This window comes from Ranitomeya variabilis, chromosome 4 (genome assembly GCF_051348905.1).
Source record: "Ranitomeya variabilis isolate aRanVar5 chromosome 4, aRanVar5.hap1, whole genome shotgun sequence".
In the NCBI taxonomy this organism is placed as follows: domain Eukaryota; kingdom Metazoa; phylum Chordata; class Amphibia; order Anura; family Dendrobatidae; genus Ranitomeya; species Ranitomeya variabilis.
Genome location: NC_135235.1, coordinates 31,762,166 through 31,779,318, shown reverse-complemented (window position 1 = coordinate 31,779,318; position 17,153 = coordinate 31,762,166). Strand labels below are relative to the sequence as shown.

At 41.3% G+C, this 17,153-nt stretch overlaps 1 protein-coding gene across 6 annotated transcripts in view; it reads right to left on the bottom strand.

Moving 5' to 3' along the window:
* Positions 1–17,153, bottom strand: part of LCOR (ligand dependent nuclear receptor corepressor) — a 131,779-nt gene that overhangs the window by 28,637 nt on the left and 85,989 nt on the right. For all 6 annotated transcript variants that reach the window (XM_077258281.1, XM_077258282.1, XM_077258285.1 and 3 more), the window contains exons 3-6: positions 15,848–15,927; positions 5,633–5,765; positions 2,785–3,075; positions 1,232–1,328 (exon numbers count right to left, since the gene is read on the bottom strand). In XM_077258281.1, the coding sequence (XP_077114396.1) occupies positions 1,232–1,328; positions 2,785–3,075; positions 5,633–5,765; positions 15,848–15,927 (601 nt within the window). The remainder of the gene's footprint in view (positions 1–1,231; positions 1,329–2,784; positions 3,076–5,632; positions 5,766–15,847; positions 15,928–17,153) is intronic.

The following is a 17,153-nucleotide window of genomic DNA, read 5'->3' as shown; positions in this document are numbered from 1 at the left end:
TCAATAAGAAGGTAGTGGTCAATCCCTTTAAGGTGTATACACAAGTGATTTATGTGACGTTACCACTAAACAAGTACAGTAATAAAAGAGTAAGCCACTTGGTACATAATGCAATCTTCTAAAATAACACTAAGACAGTGCCTGCTGCTCACATCATCATACAGAAAACAAAACAAACAAACAAACAAAAAAAAACACATTAAGAACAGCCCATCTGTAAAGACAATGGGGCTTTAACTACTTTATAATGATTTTATTCTCAAGAATAAAATAAGAGAAAAAATGGCCTTACAATTTGAGGTCTGCACTTTAACATGTGCTATTTTTAAGTCAAATGTTATCCACTGGTCAGATCTATAATTTGGAAAAAAGCAAACAAAACTCACCAAAACCCCAACAAATCAGTAAGTCTAAGTTGTGTTTACTGCATCAGTCAGACCATTTTTCCTCTTGACAGAACAGATTCGATAGGTGACAATAGGCGTGATTTAGATGGTGATTGATTATAGATTTTAAGACGTGATTTAATACATTGAAATGCAAGATACATATTTGGATAGAAAACAAATATATAAATAATAGAGCATATGGATGCTTTCTACAGCCACGTCACATGCTTTCCAACTTTATGAATTCCAAACACTTGGCTGAATTACCACAGCTCTATAGTTAAAAAAAAATAAAATGTAAAAATGAAATTTTATTTAATACGGCTAGAACTACAAAATCTGTACAAACTTGATAAAGGGTTATGAAAAAAAAGCCACACTAAATATAATGAAAATGCAGATATGGATTTCTGGATTTAAAAGCTATGAAGCCACAAATATTTGGTAAAATAGTTAAAAAAACAAAAGCGAAAGAAAAAAAATCCTTTTTACAAAAAAAAAAAAAAAAAAATGGGAAATGCTCATTAAAGTGCTAAGGCAATATGTAAATTCCTAGTTATTAAATCTATATCAAACCCAGGTTTCCTCCTTTTTATAAGTGCCCAGACAATCCTTATGATCATTGCAAGCTTTTAATCCTGCAGATTTATATGAAATTGGTCATACAATGAATGGGAACAAAGCATATGATTTCATGAACAAAACACTATATTAATTTAAAGAGTGAATTTCATTGCTTTAAAAAGATGGAAAGTACAATCACTTTCGTTTAGAAATCTGATATGATTTAGTTTAGAGCAATTGAAAGAATATAGTGCATGTGATGAGTTGATGATGCTTACCCATTCCCTATATTGTTTGAGGTACTTGGAGAAATAGTGGAGTTTGGGCTACCAGAACAAGGACTCTTTTTAGTGGACAAGTCAAGCACTCCATCTGCTGAAATAGAACAAGACAGTTCAACATTTACTTTTATTACTATAGGTAATAGTCATCATTACTAAAGGAAATAAACTGAGTCATTGCTAGAGAACAAGCAAAGAGAGGGGAACACCTAGCAATTAACCTATCTAATTTAATGTGAATTAGCCACACTCGCCACCCAATGTAGACAATCAAGAGACATATGGGAAAGTTTCACTAATTTATTGGACACAGTCTTGTTTTACTATTGAATACTTTTACACATTTAGGTTTATACAACATTTCAGTAAAGCAGGATTCACAACTGCATTTGGGACAGTTTAATAACTGACGCAGAGGAAAAAGCGGTCGATTGATTTCCATATCGTTGTGAAGTGTCCACTCTTCGAATGGAACAAAAAGTTCAGCCAGCAGAACTTATTTTTTCTGTTTTAACAACGGACAGTGGACTCCAGATGCACCATACAGTAGTAAATATGGCCATTTGGCTACCGTTTGTATCAGTCATTTAAAAAATCTGATATGGACGTCAATTCTGTTTGTTCCTGAACCAGTTATATAGAATTCCCCCAATAGATGTGAAACCCATCTAACCCTTCACCAACTCCATCTTATACCGCTGACAATATTTAGCATTAAAGTTATTACATGACAATACTAATTGTATTAAAAAGTTTTAGGTTTTACACAAAACAAAAAGCAGGTAAGGCTTCTTTCACACTAGGGTCGGCACGGGGCCGTCGCTATGCGTCGGCCCGACGCACGTTGTGAAAGTAATGCCCGACGTCGGCAGCGGAAGCAGTCTGACGCTTCCGCTGCCCCACTGTAATGTCCGGGAAGGAGGGGGCGGAGTTTCGGCCGCACATACGCAGTCGAAAATGGAGAACACGACGCGCAAAAAAAAGTTACATGTAACGTTTTTTGTGTTGACGTTCCGCCAAAACATGACGCAACCGTTGCACGATGGTTGTGACGTGTGGCCATACGTCGCAATGCGTCGCTAATGAAAGTCTATGGGTAAAAAACGCATCCTGCAGACAACTTTGCAGGATGCGTTTTTTCTCCTAAACGACGCATTGCGACGTATTACAAACGACGCTAGTGTGAAAGTAGCCTAAGACTTAAAATCCTAACAAAGGGCCACAATTTGCAGGCAGCTCAGAAGTAGTTTTCATAAGGTTAGGCAACACAACAGCTTCCAATTTCTGCACCTTCCTACTTCTTGCAAAAATTCCACACGCCTGAAGTTTGCAAATCCCATTTATATGTATGCAAATTTCAAACCTGCCCAGAGTGAGACTACCTATTAGGGGACCACCGATGCAATACACATAGGGAGTTTTAGTGGGCTTAAAGTGCATAATTTTGGTTAAGGGAAGAAAAGCTTTGCTGCAGCTAAAGCGCAATAAAACCAGACAATCGAGACGTGAAACCAAAGTGACTGAAACAAATCTATGTAAACTTAAGATACCTTGCTCACAGGGTTCTTCCAAATGGGGCTTCTTGACTGTGAGGTCTAAGGGAGAATCTTGGTCAGCCATCAGAAGCTTGCTAAGCACTGGATTCTGGGTAGTGGCTGGGGGAGGTGAACTTTGTCCGGAGGGGGACTTCGGCAAGCTTTGGTTCTTTGTGCTGTTGGGCGGGCTGGAATCCTGAGTAGAGCTATTCTTTGAGGTATATTCAGCAGCAAACTGTCGAATCATTCGCTGCATGATCTCACGAGCAACTAAGGGAATATTAGGATCAGAGATCCTAGGACTGTCTAGATTTATAAGGGAATAAAAAAAACCAAAAAACAACAAATGAGACTTTTTTTAAAAATAGTTTCTCACATTAAACATTTATAAAAATACGTTTTATCATGCAATTCTAACAGTTATATATAACCCCATTTTTGCTACTTTTTAATCTAATGTTCAAGACCCAAGATTATATTAAAATATTCATTCTCTTAAGCATGATCTCGCTTAACTTCCTAGTGGAGATTCAGTCGTGAACTGAAATCCTAAACAGTACAAGGTAGAGTGGATACTATGGATGCACTACTTACAGCTGAAAAAGCTCAAGCTGGTAGTACTGAAGATTAAGGCTGTGTGCGCACATTGAGTATTTGCTTGCAGAAATTTCTGCAAGGTTTCTGCATCTCTTGGCAGGAAAAAATGCATGCTTTTTGTATGCTTTTTTGTACAGCAATTAATGCTTTTTTGAGCTAAATAAAGATTTCTTATAAAAAATTTTGCAATAATTTCTTGGTTCAACACCACCTTTTTAATGCTGAAGCAGTAATAGGGCTTGGTGTCAGCAGCTGTCATTGACACCTTGCCCTAGGCTTAGTAATGAAAAGGTGTCAGCCCAACACCCTCATTACTAAGCCGATAAGTAAACACAAACACACATTGTCACCAGCCTATGTAGGAGCGTTAGCAGAACGAACATACATAGCCTGTAACCAGACAGCAACTATTAATTTTAAAGAAAAAAAAATTGTGTGGGCTCCAATCGCCATAAAGGTTCCCATGCTATTAATATCAGCTCACAGCTGTTTGCTTAGATTTTACACTGGCTAGTTTACAAGGGGACCCCAGAAAAAAAATTGACATAAGGTCCCCCTATAAAATCTAACCAGCAAAGGCTAGGCAGACAGCTGCGGGCTGATATTAATAGCCTAGGAAGGGGCCATGGATATTGGTCCCTCCCAGACGAAAAACATTAGCTCTCAGCCACCCCAGAAAAGGCGCATCTATAAGATGCACCAAATCTGGCACTTAGCCTCGCTCTTCCCACTTGCCCTGTAGCGGTGGCAAGTGGGGTTCATATTTGTGGGGTTGATGTTACCTTTGTATTGCCAGGTGACATCAAGCTCACAGGTTAGTAATGGAGAGGCGTCTATAAGAGGGGGAGTCAGTGATGTGACTGCTCTCAAAGACAGCGGGCGATACACTGACAGGAGGTAATAGCTCCCGCAGTGTATCACTGAGCTGCCGTGAGAGATTTCACCAGCTGATTAGCTCCGGTGATCCCCCTTATGGCACCACTGCTGCATGGGAAAGATCTCATGCAGCAGTGCCGTAAGCGAGAGCATCGGAGCTGATGAACTCTCACAGCAGCTCAGTGATACACTGACAGGAGGCGATCGCTGGGTAGAGCAGTCACATCTCCCCATGTTATAATATTTAATCACTGTACTTGTACAGAATAAAGTTTGCTTCAAGTGAATAATTTATTGGTGAAAAGTGAGCCTCAAGTGAGATTATTCACTTGAAGCAAACCTTATCCTGTACGACTGCAGTGATTATATATTTTATTATCGATGGGACTACTGGCTCCGTTCACTAGCACCGTCACCTCCACAGAAGAAGTCGCGTGCTAGCCTTCTTCTACATCTCCCGATGTGACTGTTCTACACGTGAGATCGCAGTGGGACACTCGGGATTGCGTTGACTACGGTTTCTAGGAGACATGGGCATCGGGTGTTAAGGTATGTTTTTTTATTTGAATATGTAATTTATCTTTTTTTTTTAAACTATGAGCACAGGCACCGGCAGATAACACTAAGTCTCCCATCAGCAGCACATGTTGTCACTATTATCAGTGACAGCAGACATAGCCCGATGGAGGCAGTAGTCTCATCGGCCCACAGCTGCGGGGTCACGCTGACATCTGCCAGCATGATCCTGAAGCGCTGACCGACAGTAACGTTACCGCGGGTTAGTCACAGCTGCGGGATCACGCTGACATCTGCCAGCATGATCTTGCAGCGCTCTGACCGTCTTACTGGCGGTAGCGTTACCGCCGATAAGAACTACCGCGCCGATGCTTGCCACGTTGTCAAACAGATGACAGCGTGGGAAACACCATAGAAAGACAGTAAAACACAAAACAAAATCTCGGCAAATCCGGAAACATTTTTGTTTTATACCTGTGTTTTTGCCTGACTCAATTGAAGTCAATGGGTGCTGAAACGCAAAAAGAATTGACATGCTGCCAGAAAAAAATAAATAAATAACGCACTGCACATACACACGGAAATTTACTGATCGTGTGCACAATACTTCAGGTTTGTCATTGAATAAGCTTGCATAAGGTTTCCATAGCATTTTTGGCCCATTTCCGAGCAGAAAACTTGTCGTGAAAACGCATCAAAAAATGCACTGTGTGCACATAGCCTAAAACTAAGAGTCAGCCTGAAATGACAACTATTCAGCTTAAATTGGCCCCAACCCTCGTATACAATAGTAGTACGATTGTAGTCAGAACAGAAACTAATATAAATCAAATTTATAGCCAAGTAAGAAGGTTTATCCATAAACACCGCAAACCTTTCTTGTAGAAGACTGCATTGATGAATTCTTCTGCTTGCCTTTCTAGTCGAATTATCTTTGCTTGCTCTTGTTTCAGAAAGTTTTCTTGGCCAGATTCATTAATTGGTTTATGAAAGCCAGCTAAATGCTCCTAGATAAACACATAAGATGGCACCCTGTTAGGAGTATGTCTACATTAAAAAATTATTGTCATGACAAAGCTAAAACAAAAACGTTCAGTCCTGTTTGATAATAGCAGTGTCCCAAATATTGAAACTAGAGCTTTGATCTGCGGGAAGGGAAAAAAAAAAAATGTGCGGTGCTTGGTAGTTCCATATGGGATGGCATTGAGGTTATGTGACCCCCTGGACAAAGTCTTGTCAGCCTTTGAGCTAAAGTAGTGATGTATTACCCATGTCCTTGGCATTAAAAGGGTTACCTCAAAGAAAACTTAAAATTAATAGTTTGTATAAGGCTTGACCTTGACACACTTCGCAAGGAGTGATATGCCAAAAGCTGTGGTTACTGTAGCTATCAGGGCTGTAGTTTGTCCAGTAACCCCTTATGACCTTCAGCACATAACAGTGGATTAAGAGTCCACTGTAAAAAGCATAAGCAAGTTAAAGTGTTAATAGATTTGTGAACAATAAATATTTACACACGGTATGATATATTATCTAACATTTCCATATTGTTAGCTGCCTTTTTTTTTTTTTTTTTTTTTTTTTTTTTTTACAGGTAGAGGGGTCAAGAACAGAAGTGGCGATATAGCTAAAAATTAGAGGACTTCAAATTTAAAAGGGCAGCTAAAGATTTGTGGACATGTTACAACAACTTATCTGAAGTTCTGATTCATAGGGTTTCCGATCACTGAAATGAAGAGGCAAAGTGCTCAGCTGATCTAGATCATTTCTGCACTTTGGATAAAGTGATCAGAGCAGGTCTCAGGATTCAGATCCCCACTGGTGGAAAATTGTCAAACTTGGCATTAACAAGTTTATTGATCATTAAAAAAAAACAAAAAAAAAAACACACACTTTCCTATAGTGCAGTACTTGGACTATATCTAGCATAATTTTGCTATCCATTAAGTTTTCTGGAGCAAAACAAAAAAAGTATAGATGCAGGTTATTTAATATTTGTTACAGTGCACATGTTGTGAATAAGGAGACACATTCTCATAGGTATATGCATATGATAGGGCAGTTAGTTAGCAATGCTTAAAAAGGTTGCCCACTACTTTTACATTGATGACCTTGTCCTAAGGATAGGTGATCAACGTCTGATCCGTCAAGAGTCCGACACCCCCGCTGATCAGCTGTTACCGATGTCAGCAGACGCAAGAGCTCACTTGCCGAGCTGATCCAAATACTTGTAGTGATCGCCGCAGGGTGCAACACACCCACCTCCCATTGATTTGAAAAGGAGGCAGATGTGCAGTACCAAGCCTCAGCCACAAGTAGACTGAGCAGTTCGGTAAGTAAATGCTTCCGGCCAGAGGCCGATGCTGAGTCCAATAACAGCTGATCGGCGGGGATGCCGGACTCCTCCAGATCAGACATTGATCACCTATCCTAAGGATAAAGGTACAGTCACACTCAGCGACGCTGCAGCGATATAGACAACGAGCCGATCGCTGCAGCGTCGCTGTTTAGGTCGCTGGGGAGCTGTCACACAGACAGCTCTCTCCAGCGACCAACGATCAGGGGAACGACTTCGGCATCGTTGAAACTGTCTTCAACGATGCCGAAGTCCCCCTGCAGCACCCAGGTATCCAGGGTAAACATCGGGTTACCAAGTGCAGGGCCGCGCTTAGTAACCCGATATTTACCCTGGTTACCATTGTAAAAGTAAAAAAAAAAAACAACACACTACATACTCACCTTCTGATGTCTGTCACGTCCCCCGCCGGCGGCTTCCCTGCACTGAATGTGTCAGCGGCGCTGGCAGTAACAGCGGTGACGTCACCGCTGTGCTCTGCTTTACGGCCGGCCGGCGCTGACACATTCAGTGCAGGGAAGCCGCCGGCGGGGGACGTGACAGACATCAGAAGGTGAGTATGTAGTGTTTTTTTTTTTTTACTTTTACAATGGTAACCATGGTAAATATCGGGTTACTAAGCGCGGCCCTGCACTTCGTAACCCGATATTTACCCTGGTTACCATTGTAAAACATTGCAGGCATCGTTGCTTTTGCTGTCAAACACAACGATACACACCGACCTAACGACGAAATAAGGTGCTGGCCTTCTAGCTCCGACCAACGATATCACAGCGGGATCCAGATCGCTGCTGCGTGTCAAACACAACGATATCGCTATCCAGGACGCTGCAACGTCACGGATTGTTGTCGTTCTCGTTGGAAAGTTGTTCAGTGTGAAGGTACCTTAAGTCATCAGTGTAAAAGTAGTGGACAACCTCTTTAATTAGCAATGAGCGACTGGTGTGATTAGACATTTTGGATATATATGGGCTTTTTCCTATTAAAAACATTGATCTTGTCAGATTTCATAATGGCTGCGAAAATCCAGCATGTCAGTAACTGTCGAAATCCAGTGTGCCAGTAATGGTCGTGGTGCAAATTTTCAAAATCCATAACATGCCCTCCAATTCACACGGATTTATTTTGCTTCATGTAACAGAACCAATCTACAAATATTGTACAGTAAACTATGGCTGATTTTTGGTGTTAAAACCGCAGACCATTAGGATACCCTAAGGATTATACATGGAATTCACTTTGTGCAATGTAAAAGTTGAGAACAATAATCCACACAAAATATGCCGATTTTGCCACAGTTTTGCAATTTTGGGAAGAATTCTCTATGCCTGGACATGCCTTTAAATCCAACAACAATTAAGAACAGCGTGACATGTGATAAAAGGTTATAAATTATAATATGAAATTAAAGGTTACATGGAATCAGGAAGGGAAAGATTAGCTCTTTTAGGGCAGACCGGAATAGTGATGAGTGAATATACTTGTTACTCGATATTTCACGAACATGTTCAGGGGTCCTCCGAGTATTTTTTAGTGCTCGGAGATTTAGTTTTTCTTGCCGCAGCTGAATGATTTACTTCTGTTAGCCAGCATAAGTACATGTGGGGGTTGCCTGGTTGCTAGAGAATCCCCACATGTACTTATGGTGGCTAACAGATGTAAATCATTCAGCTGCGGCAAGAAAAACTAAATCTCCGAGCACTAAAAAATACTCGGAGGACCCCCGAGCATGCTCAAGAAATCTCGAGTTAACAAGTATATTTGCTCATCACTACGGAACATGCATTATGATTGTACATATACCCCATCCCTTTATGATTTCACCAGGGCTGTGGAGTCGGTAAGCCAAACCTCTGACTCCTTTATTTCTCTGACGCAGACTCCCTCATACATGGCTCATGTTTAAGTGACACATTTACTGTAGTAAAATGGTAACATCAGGTTTTAATCATTATGACACAAAAATCAAGCTATTCAGATAGAACGTAAAATATATTTATTGGAATAAAACTTTAGAACAAAAGAACTAATCAATTGTAAATGTACATTACATTATGCAGCAAGTGCGGAAAAAATAGTTTAACAAAAACTAACTGAACAACATTTGTGCACTCTATGAATTTGCTCTGAGAAATAATATCGCCCCCATCACATCCTCCATCATAGAGGACCTGAAATCTGATCTAATTATTTTAGGGCTAGAGAACAACCTCTCTACACTAACTTGGGTTGGTGGTAAAGCGGTAACCACATGGGCAACATCATTAACAATTTCAGGATATAAAAGGAATTGCCTCGTGCACAGATTTATTTTGATGAGCAGTTAAACTTTTTTACTTCATTGAGAGCAAGTGAAATTTTGCTGAATTATGGTAAATCTGTTTGCTATGGGAGAGGAATCTTTTTCACGGCAGCAACGCTTTGCTTGCTCCATGTCGTCCAAATACTTTTCAAAATTAAATTCCTCAACTGATGAGGCTGAAGATGTGGTAGAAGCACTGGCAAGATCTAAGTCCCCTTGCTGTTGGCAGTCCTGTAGCCCACTCATCCCAACAGCTACTTCAGTTCGAGCTGCTTTTCCTTTATTTAGTAAGCTGTTAATCATCCAGCAATATATGATGACTTGGGTCCACAAAGAGCTGCTAGAAGAATTTTAAATTTTCAAATAGCAGTGTCTCTCTCCATTTCTTTGAAGCAGAAATGCCATCTCCTCTTTGGGACAAGCAAAACAGCAAGTACTTCCACTCCTTTATGAAAATGCCAGGAGTTGAAACCTCAGCTTATAATATTTTAGACATAGTCAATTCCTACAACTCAGCCATCTGTGTCCATTGACCTTCGTTTAGTGTTACCAGAGGGTTGGATATATCTACAAGAGAGGATTTCAGCTCAAGCAATCACTCAAATCATTAAATAGGTGCTGTCCTGCAGAGTGGCTTGATCCACAATTGCCCTTTTTCCAACATGTCTATTCAAGATGGAATCAATTTTAGGGTTTCTGGCAGCAATAACCAATTTCCTCACTTTGCCAGAGTTCGAGTATAACTCTCTTGCAAACTACCTTATTGCCAGCTGCAACGTTTGCACAACACAGCGCATGTGAGGAGTATGAGAAAGCTTTGAAGCAGCTTCAACAAGATCATCTAAGTGTAAAGTAGTATTTTGCTGTTCTTCTGTAGTAATATCTGTTGTTCCCCAGTTACAAGACTGTGGCCTTCCATCAGAAACATACTGAATTTGAAGTTTCTTTCTAGCTGTTGTTCACCTTCATTAGTCTCATTTACCAGTTTATGTTTACTTATGTTTGAAGCATTGTCACTTACAATAGCAAGAACCTGTTCTTTTTTTAGTTCATAAACCTGCAGAACTTTTTCCCATTAAGGCCTGGAGAAACTGGCTGGTGTGATAAACTATAAACTTTAGTACCGTATTTTTCGGACTATAAGACGCACTTTTTTCCCTCCAAATTTGGGAGGAAAGTGTGGGTGCGTCTTATAGTACGGATATAGCATGTGGGGAGGGGGGCAGCAGCGAGTGGGATCGCACTGTTATCCCACTTCAGGATGTCCCCGCTGCCCGGAATCAGCTGCTGGGGAAAGCATATGGCCCCGCTGATTAAGTGCAGTGAATATTTATTAGCTGCTCCCCGCCCACCGATCAGCTGAGTGGTGAGCCGGGAGCAGCAAATGAATGCTGCACTTAAGCAGGGACACACAGTTTCCCCAGCACTGATTCCGGGGAGAATCTGTGTGTCCGGGGGAGGAGGAGGCAGCAGCAGGGGCCAGGAGATCGCTGCATACCTGCCTGTGCTGGACGCTGAGCTGTCTGGTGCACAAACAGGACCTGTGTGATGTCAGGAGTGGGCGGGCTGGAGCATCACATGGCAGCTCAGAGCCCTCCCTCTTCTGACATCATCACAGGTCCTTCAGACTCCCACCTAGAATCTGCAGCTTCCTCTTATGTCCTGCGCTGTGGAAAGGCAACAACAACAGGGAGGGCTCTGTGTGTGTGCAGCCATGGGATGCTCCAGCTTTTACCTCACAACAGTGTGGCTGGCTGCCACAATTAAGAGGTCAGTCTTTACAAAACACAATAAAGCACTCTGCCACTCCTTTGGTGAACTATAACTCCCAGCATGTCATAGGATCTGCAGGACATGCTGGGAGTTATAGTTCTCCCATGGGATTTTAAAGCAGCACTCCAGTGTTATTTTGCAGTGCTGGAGTGGTGCTTTCACTATAAGCCCTGTGCACCCATTCTTAGGGCTCATTTCCACACGCGAGGCACACGTCCGTATCTCGCATGTGGAAACCAAGCTGTGGAGCCGGCACTCCAGAGCGGAGCGTGCGGCCGCATAGGAACACATGGAGCTGCACAGCTCCGCTCCAAAGTGCCGGCGCCAGAGCTTGGTTTCCACATGCGAGATACGGACGTGTGCCTCGCATGTGGAAATGAGCCCTTATACTCACCCTCCAGCGTCTTCATATCGTACTTCACAGACACCACACTGGTCCCGCAGCTTCCAACATAATAACATACTATTATATATAATAACACCACATATAATAGTATGTTATTTATGTTATTAAATATTTTACCACATTTTTTTTGCTTCAAATATTTTTTTCCCTATTTTCCACCTCTAAAACCTGGGTGCGCCTTATAGTCCGGTGCGTCTTATAGTCCGAAAAATACGGTATCTTTTATACCGCAAGTGTCTTGGTAACAATTTTCTTGTCACAAATCAAATGTTGATAATAAATAGTTCACAGACGTGTACAGGCATCCATTTTAAGAAATATAAATAGTCTTGAGTCTTTTTAAGATATTCCTTTTGGTTAAGGGCTTCTTCAATCACTAATTTTCTAATACTTTTTCTTTCCAGAGAAACACCAAGTTTGCGGGCCATTTCTCCATTAAGAGCTGTAAAAGCTGGTCATGCAGATAATAATGGGACACCATCTTTCACAACAAGCTCTAAAAGCTGTCTTTTAACCATATCTGCTGTCATTGTTATAGTAACTGTCACTTACAAAATATCATGTAAGTGATGTTTGAGACGCTCTTTCCTCCTTTACATGGCGGTAAGTGCTGGTCACGTGTTTCTTGCTGTCGCTGTCATCTTTCTCAGTAACAGCTTTGAAAACTTCTGGGTATAAGCATTGGAAATGTTTTTTTAGATTGGAAGCTCTTGTAGGAGCATTTCTATCACTGCCCGAGTATCTACTGATTTTAAGCTCACAGCATTTGTTTTCATCTGTGATACACTGACAAAATATTTTTATTTTTTATTTTGAGTTAATGTCAAATGCTCAAATACAAATGACTTCAGAGGAAGCTTCTTAGGCATTTTGCAATCATAAATTCGGTCTCAAAACATTTTTGCTCTATAAAAAAATAAGGTATATTGTAATTCCTGCAAGAGCAGGGAATCATGTATAATTTTGGATAGAAATAAAACAAGCTTTGCATGAATCAATAGTACAGATAAAGACAAATAAAAAACGTTTGTAACATATACCATATTTTTCGGATTAGAATATGCACTTTTCCCCCCAAAATTTGGGGAGAAAATGGGGGCGTCTCTTATAATGCGTATATACAGTTAGGTCCATATATATTTGAACAGAGACAAAATTTTTCTAATTTTGGTTATAGACATTACCACAATGAATTTTAAACAAAACAATTCAGATGCAGTTGAAGTTCAGACTTTCAGTTTTCATTTGAGGGTATTCACATTAAAATTGGATGAAGGGTTTAGGAGTTTCAGCTCTTTAACATGTGTCACCCCTTAAAGGGACCAAAAGTAATTGGACAATTGACTCCAAGGCTATTTCATGGACAGGTGTGGGTAATCCCTTCGTTATGTCATTCTCAATTAAGCAGATAAAAGGCCTGGAGTTGATTTGAGGCGTGGTGCTTGCATTTGGAAGGTTTTACTGTGAAGTAAACATGCGGTTAGAGAAGCTCTCCATGCAGGTGAAACAAGCCATCCTTAAAGGGAACCTGTCACCTGAATTTGGCGGGACCAGTTTTGGGTCATATGGGTGGGGTTTTCGGGTGTTTGATTCACCCTTTCCTTGCATGCTGGCTGCAATATTGGATTGAAGTTCATTCTCTGTCCTCCGGAGAACACGCCTGCGTAAGGCAATATTGCCTTGCACTGGCGTGTACTCCGGAGGACAGAGAATGAACTTCAATCCAATATTGTGGCCAGAATGCAGCCAGCGGGTAAGGAAAGGGTGAATCAAACACCTCAAAACCCCGCCCATATGACCCAAAACTGGTCCCGCCAAATTCAGGTGACAGGTTCCCTTTAAGTTGCAAAAACAGAAAAAACCCATCCGAGAAATTGCTACAATATTAGGAGTGGCAAAATCTACAGTTTGGTACATCCTGAGAAAGAAAGAAAGCACTGGTGAACTCATCAATGCAAAAAGACCTGGGCGCCCACGGAAGTCAACAGTGGTGGATGATTGCAGAATAATCTCCATGGTGCAGAGAAACCCCTTCACAACAGCCAACCAAGTGAACAACACTCTCCAGGAGGTAGGCATATCAATATCCAAATCTACCATAAAGAGAAGACTGCATGAAAGTAAATACAGAGGGTTCACTGCACAGTGCAAGCCACTCATAAGCATCAAGAAGAAAAAGTCTAGACTGGACTTTGCTAAAAAACATCTAAAAAAGCCAGCACAGTTCTGGAAGAACATTCTTTGGACAGATGAAACCAAGATCAACCTCTACCAGAATGATGGAAAGAGAAAAGTATGGCGAAGGCGTGGTACAGCTCATGATCCAAAGCATACCACATCATCTGTAAAACACGGCGGAGGCAGTGTGATGGCTTGGGCATGCATGGCTGCCAGTGGCACTGGGTCACTGGTGTTTATTGATGACGTGACACAGGACAGAAGCAGCCGAATTAATTCTGAGGTATTCAGAGACATACTGTGTGCTGAGATACAGCCAAATGCAGACATACTGATTGGTCGTCATTTCATACTACAGATGGACAATGACCCAAAATATAAAGCCAAAGCAACACAAGAGTTTATTAATGCAAAGAAGTGGAATATTCTTGAATGGCCAAGTCAGTCACCTGATCTCAACCCAATTGAGCATGCATTTCACTTGTTAAAGACTAAACTTCAGACTGAAAGGCCCACAAACAAACAGCAACTGAAAACCACCGCATTGAAGGCCTCGCAGAGCATCAAAAAGGAGGAAACACAGCGTCTGGTGATGTCCATGAGTTCAAGACTTCAGGCAGTCATTGCCAACAAAGGGTTTTCAACCAAGTACTAGAAATGAACATTTTATTTAAAATTATTTAATCTGTCCAACTACTTTTGGTCCCTTTAAAAACAGGGTGGCACATGTTAAGGAGCTGAAACTCCTAAACCCTTCATCCAATTTTAATGTGGATACCCTCAAATGAAAGCTGAAAGTCTGAACTTCAACTGCATCTGAATTGTTTTGTTTAAAATTGATTGTGGTAATGTCTATAACCAAAATTAGAAAAATTTTGTTTCTGTCAATATATATGGACCTAACTGTACCTTACCGGTACCGTTGCTGCATGCCGCAGGCTGGGATAAGGGGGGTGTCTGGTGGTGCCCGGCAGTGCTACTACGGGGGGCTCTGCCGACATTTTATGAAAGGCCAGAGCCCCCGCAGTGCCATGGTTTCCTGTGCGGTGAACTCCGGGAAAATGGCCACCCCCCAGCGGCAATTTTCCTGGAGTCAACCGCAAGGGAAACCATGGCACTGCGGGGGCTCTGGCCTTTCGCAAAATGCTGGCAGAGCCCTCCGCAGCAGCGCCTGACCGGAGACACCGGCAGCAGCACCGCTGGGCAACCACAGCACCGGAGACACCTGCAGCAGCACCGCCAGACAACCACGCAGCAGCACGCTGCACATAGGAAAACCCCCTCATCCCAGCCTGTGGCCTGCAGCATCACCCCACTCCTGCCTCCTCCAGCAGCGACCCTGCTTCACCACAGCCACCACCCCCGTGCATCTTATAATCCGCAAAATACTAATATATATATATATATATATATATATATATATATATATATATATATATATATATATATATATATATACACACATATACACACACACATTATATATATATATATATATATATATATATATATATGTATATATATATATATATATATATATATATATATATATATATATATGTATATATATATATATATATATATATATATATATACACATATACACACACACATATATATATATATATACACATATACACACACATTTTTTTTGTCTAAGGGGTACTTCCGTCTGTAACGGAAACCCCGCGTCGCTGATTAGTCCGGCTGCGGGACTAAGCGACAGGCTTAGTCTGACCGCAAATTGGTCCCTCCCTACTACTCTCCTCCAGTCAGTGCCCCCTCCCTACTCCCCTTCAGTCAGCGCCAGTGTGTCTCCCCATCCCGGACCAACTTTTTACTATTGATGCTGCCTATGCAATTTAATATATTATACATATATATATTTTAGGAGTCAGACCATTTTATACCGACTCCACCAAAATGGATACCAACTCTGACTCCACAGCCCTGCATTTCACATCTCAATTGAACGTGACCTTCTCAACCGTATTAACTATGTAACTAATATAATAATTATATGGAATAAAAAAAAATAAAAAGCAAGTAAAAATGTGAAGATAGGACTCGGTACCTTAACTTTTTCTCTTCTTAAGCAGCAGAAAAGGCAATTCTCATCGAAGGACCAATCACATACTCCTGAAGGTTCACAGTCTAGATTAAGAAGGAAGGGGTGGAAAGAAAAAGCCAAATGTTAAACATTGACTCCTCACACAAACCTAAACCAAGCAACATGTTACTAGTTGTAAAGTTATTGAAGAAGGAAGTTGTGGTAAAATTAAATTAAATTTCCTTGTCTTGGCATCATTCTAAAGTTTATTATATGAGGTTTTAAAATTTGTAATCATTTAAATTTCATTTATGATGAGTGGGATAGAGCAGCAAATATGATTTATATACATGCCATCAACTCATTGACTTCACATCCTAATAAATGTGCCGCTTTTAACTACAACATGAAAAGTCAGCGAATCATCATCCCTTAATCATGATCCTGGGTCTACTGCTACCTACCAGCATTCAACTCCAGATGCTAGCAGAAATATAGCAAAAGGAATTGAATGTGGTCACTCTTTGCAGTGGCTCCATAAACTCCTTACATCCCTTAGTCAATGGTAACCTCTGTATGAAAGGAGTGTGACAAAAGTGAGATTGCTTCCTCTGTCACTCCATCAGTTCCCTGCAGCAACCATGGCTGTTATATTGATCAAAGTACTAGCAATGGCCTCTGGGCCATATATCAAACTCTAGTCACTGTCTTAATTAGGCTACATGTCTGTAACAGTGACAGGGCTTGATAATGCTCTGCACTACAAAAGCAGTGCAATGTACCAACAGTGGGATGTAGGGATTACCTGCACAAATCCGCTTGTAGAGGTGTCGGGAAAGGTCAGAGAGGCCAGCACCTGCGCACTGCAGTACTTTGCTCTGCCCTCAACAGGGCAGATAAAGTACGCCTGCGCTGGAGCCGCAGAGTGAAGACAAGAGGACGTCATCGTAAGAAGATGGGAGGCCCCAGACCGGACCGCGACGCCCATTGGACGGGAACGCCCCTGGGTCAGTATAATCTAACCTCTTTTTCCTCATCTTTCAGGATACATCGGGGGCTTATCTACAGCATTCCAGAATGCTGTAGATTAGCCCCTGATACCGGTGGGTTTAACTCAACTTCCATTTTGGGGGTGACAGGTTTCCTTTAAGTGAAGGAAAAAAAAAAAAAAAAAAAGGCACTATTTTGCAAGACCTGTAGCGTCTGCAATTTTTGTGATCTTGGGCTGCGTGAGGGCTCACTTTCTGTGCTGACATTTTTATTGATACCATTTTGGTGTAGATATGATCTTTTGATTGTCCGTTATTGCAATGTAGTGGCAACCAACAAA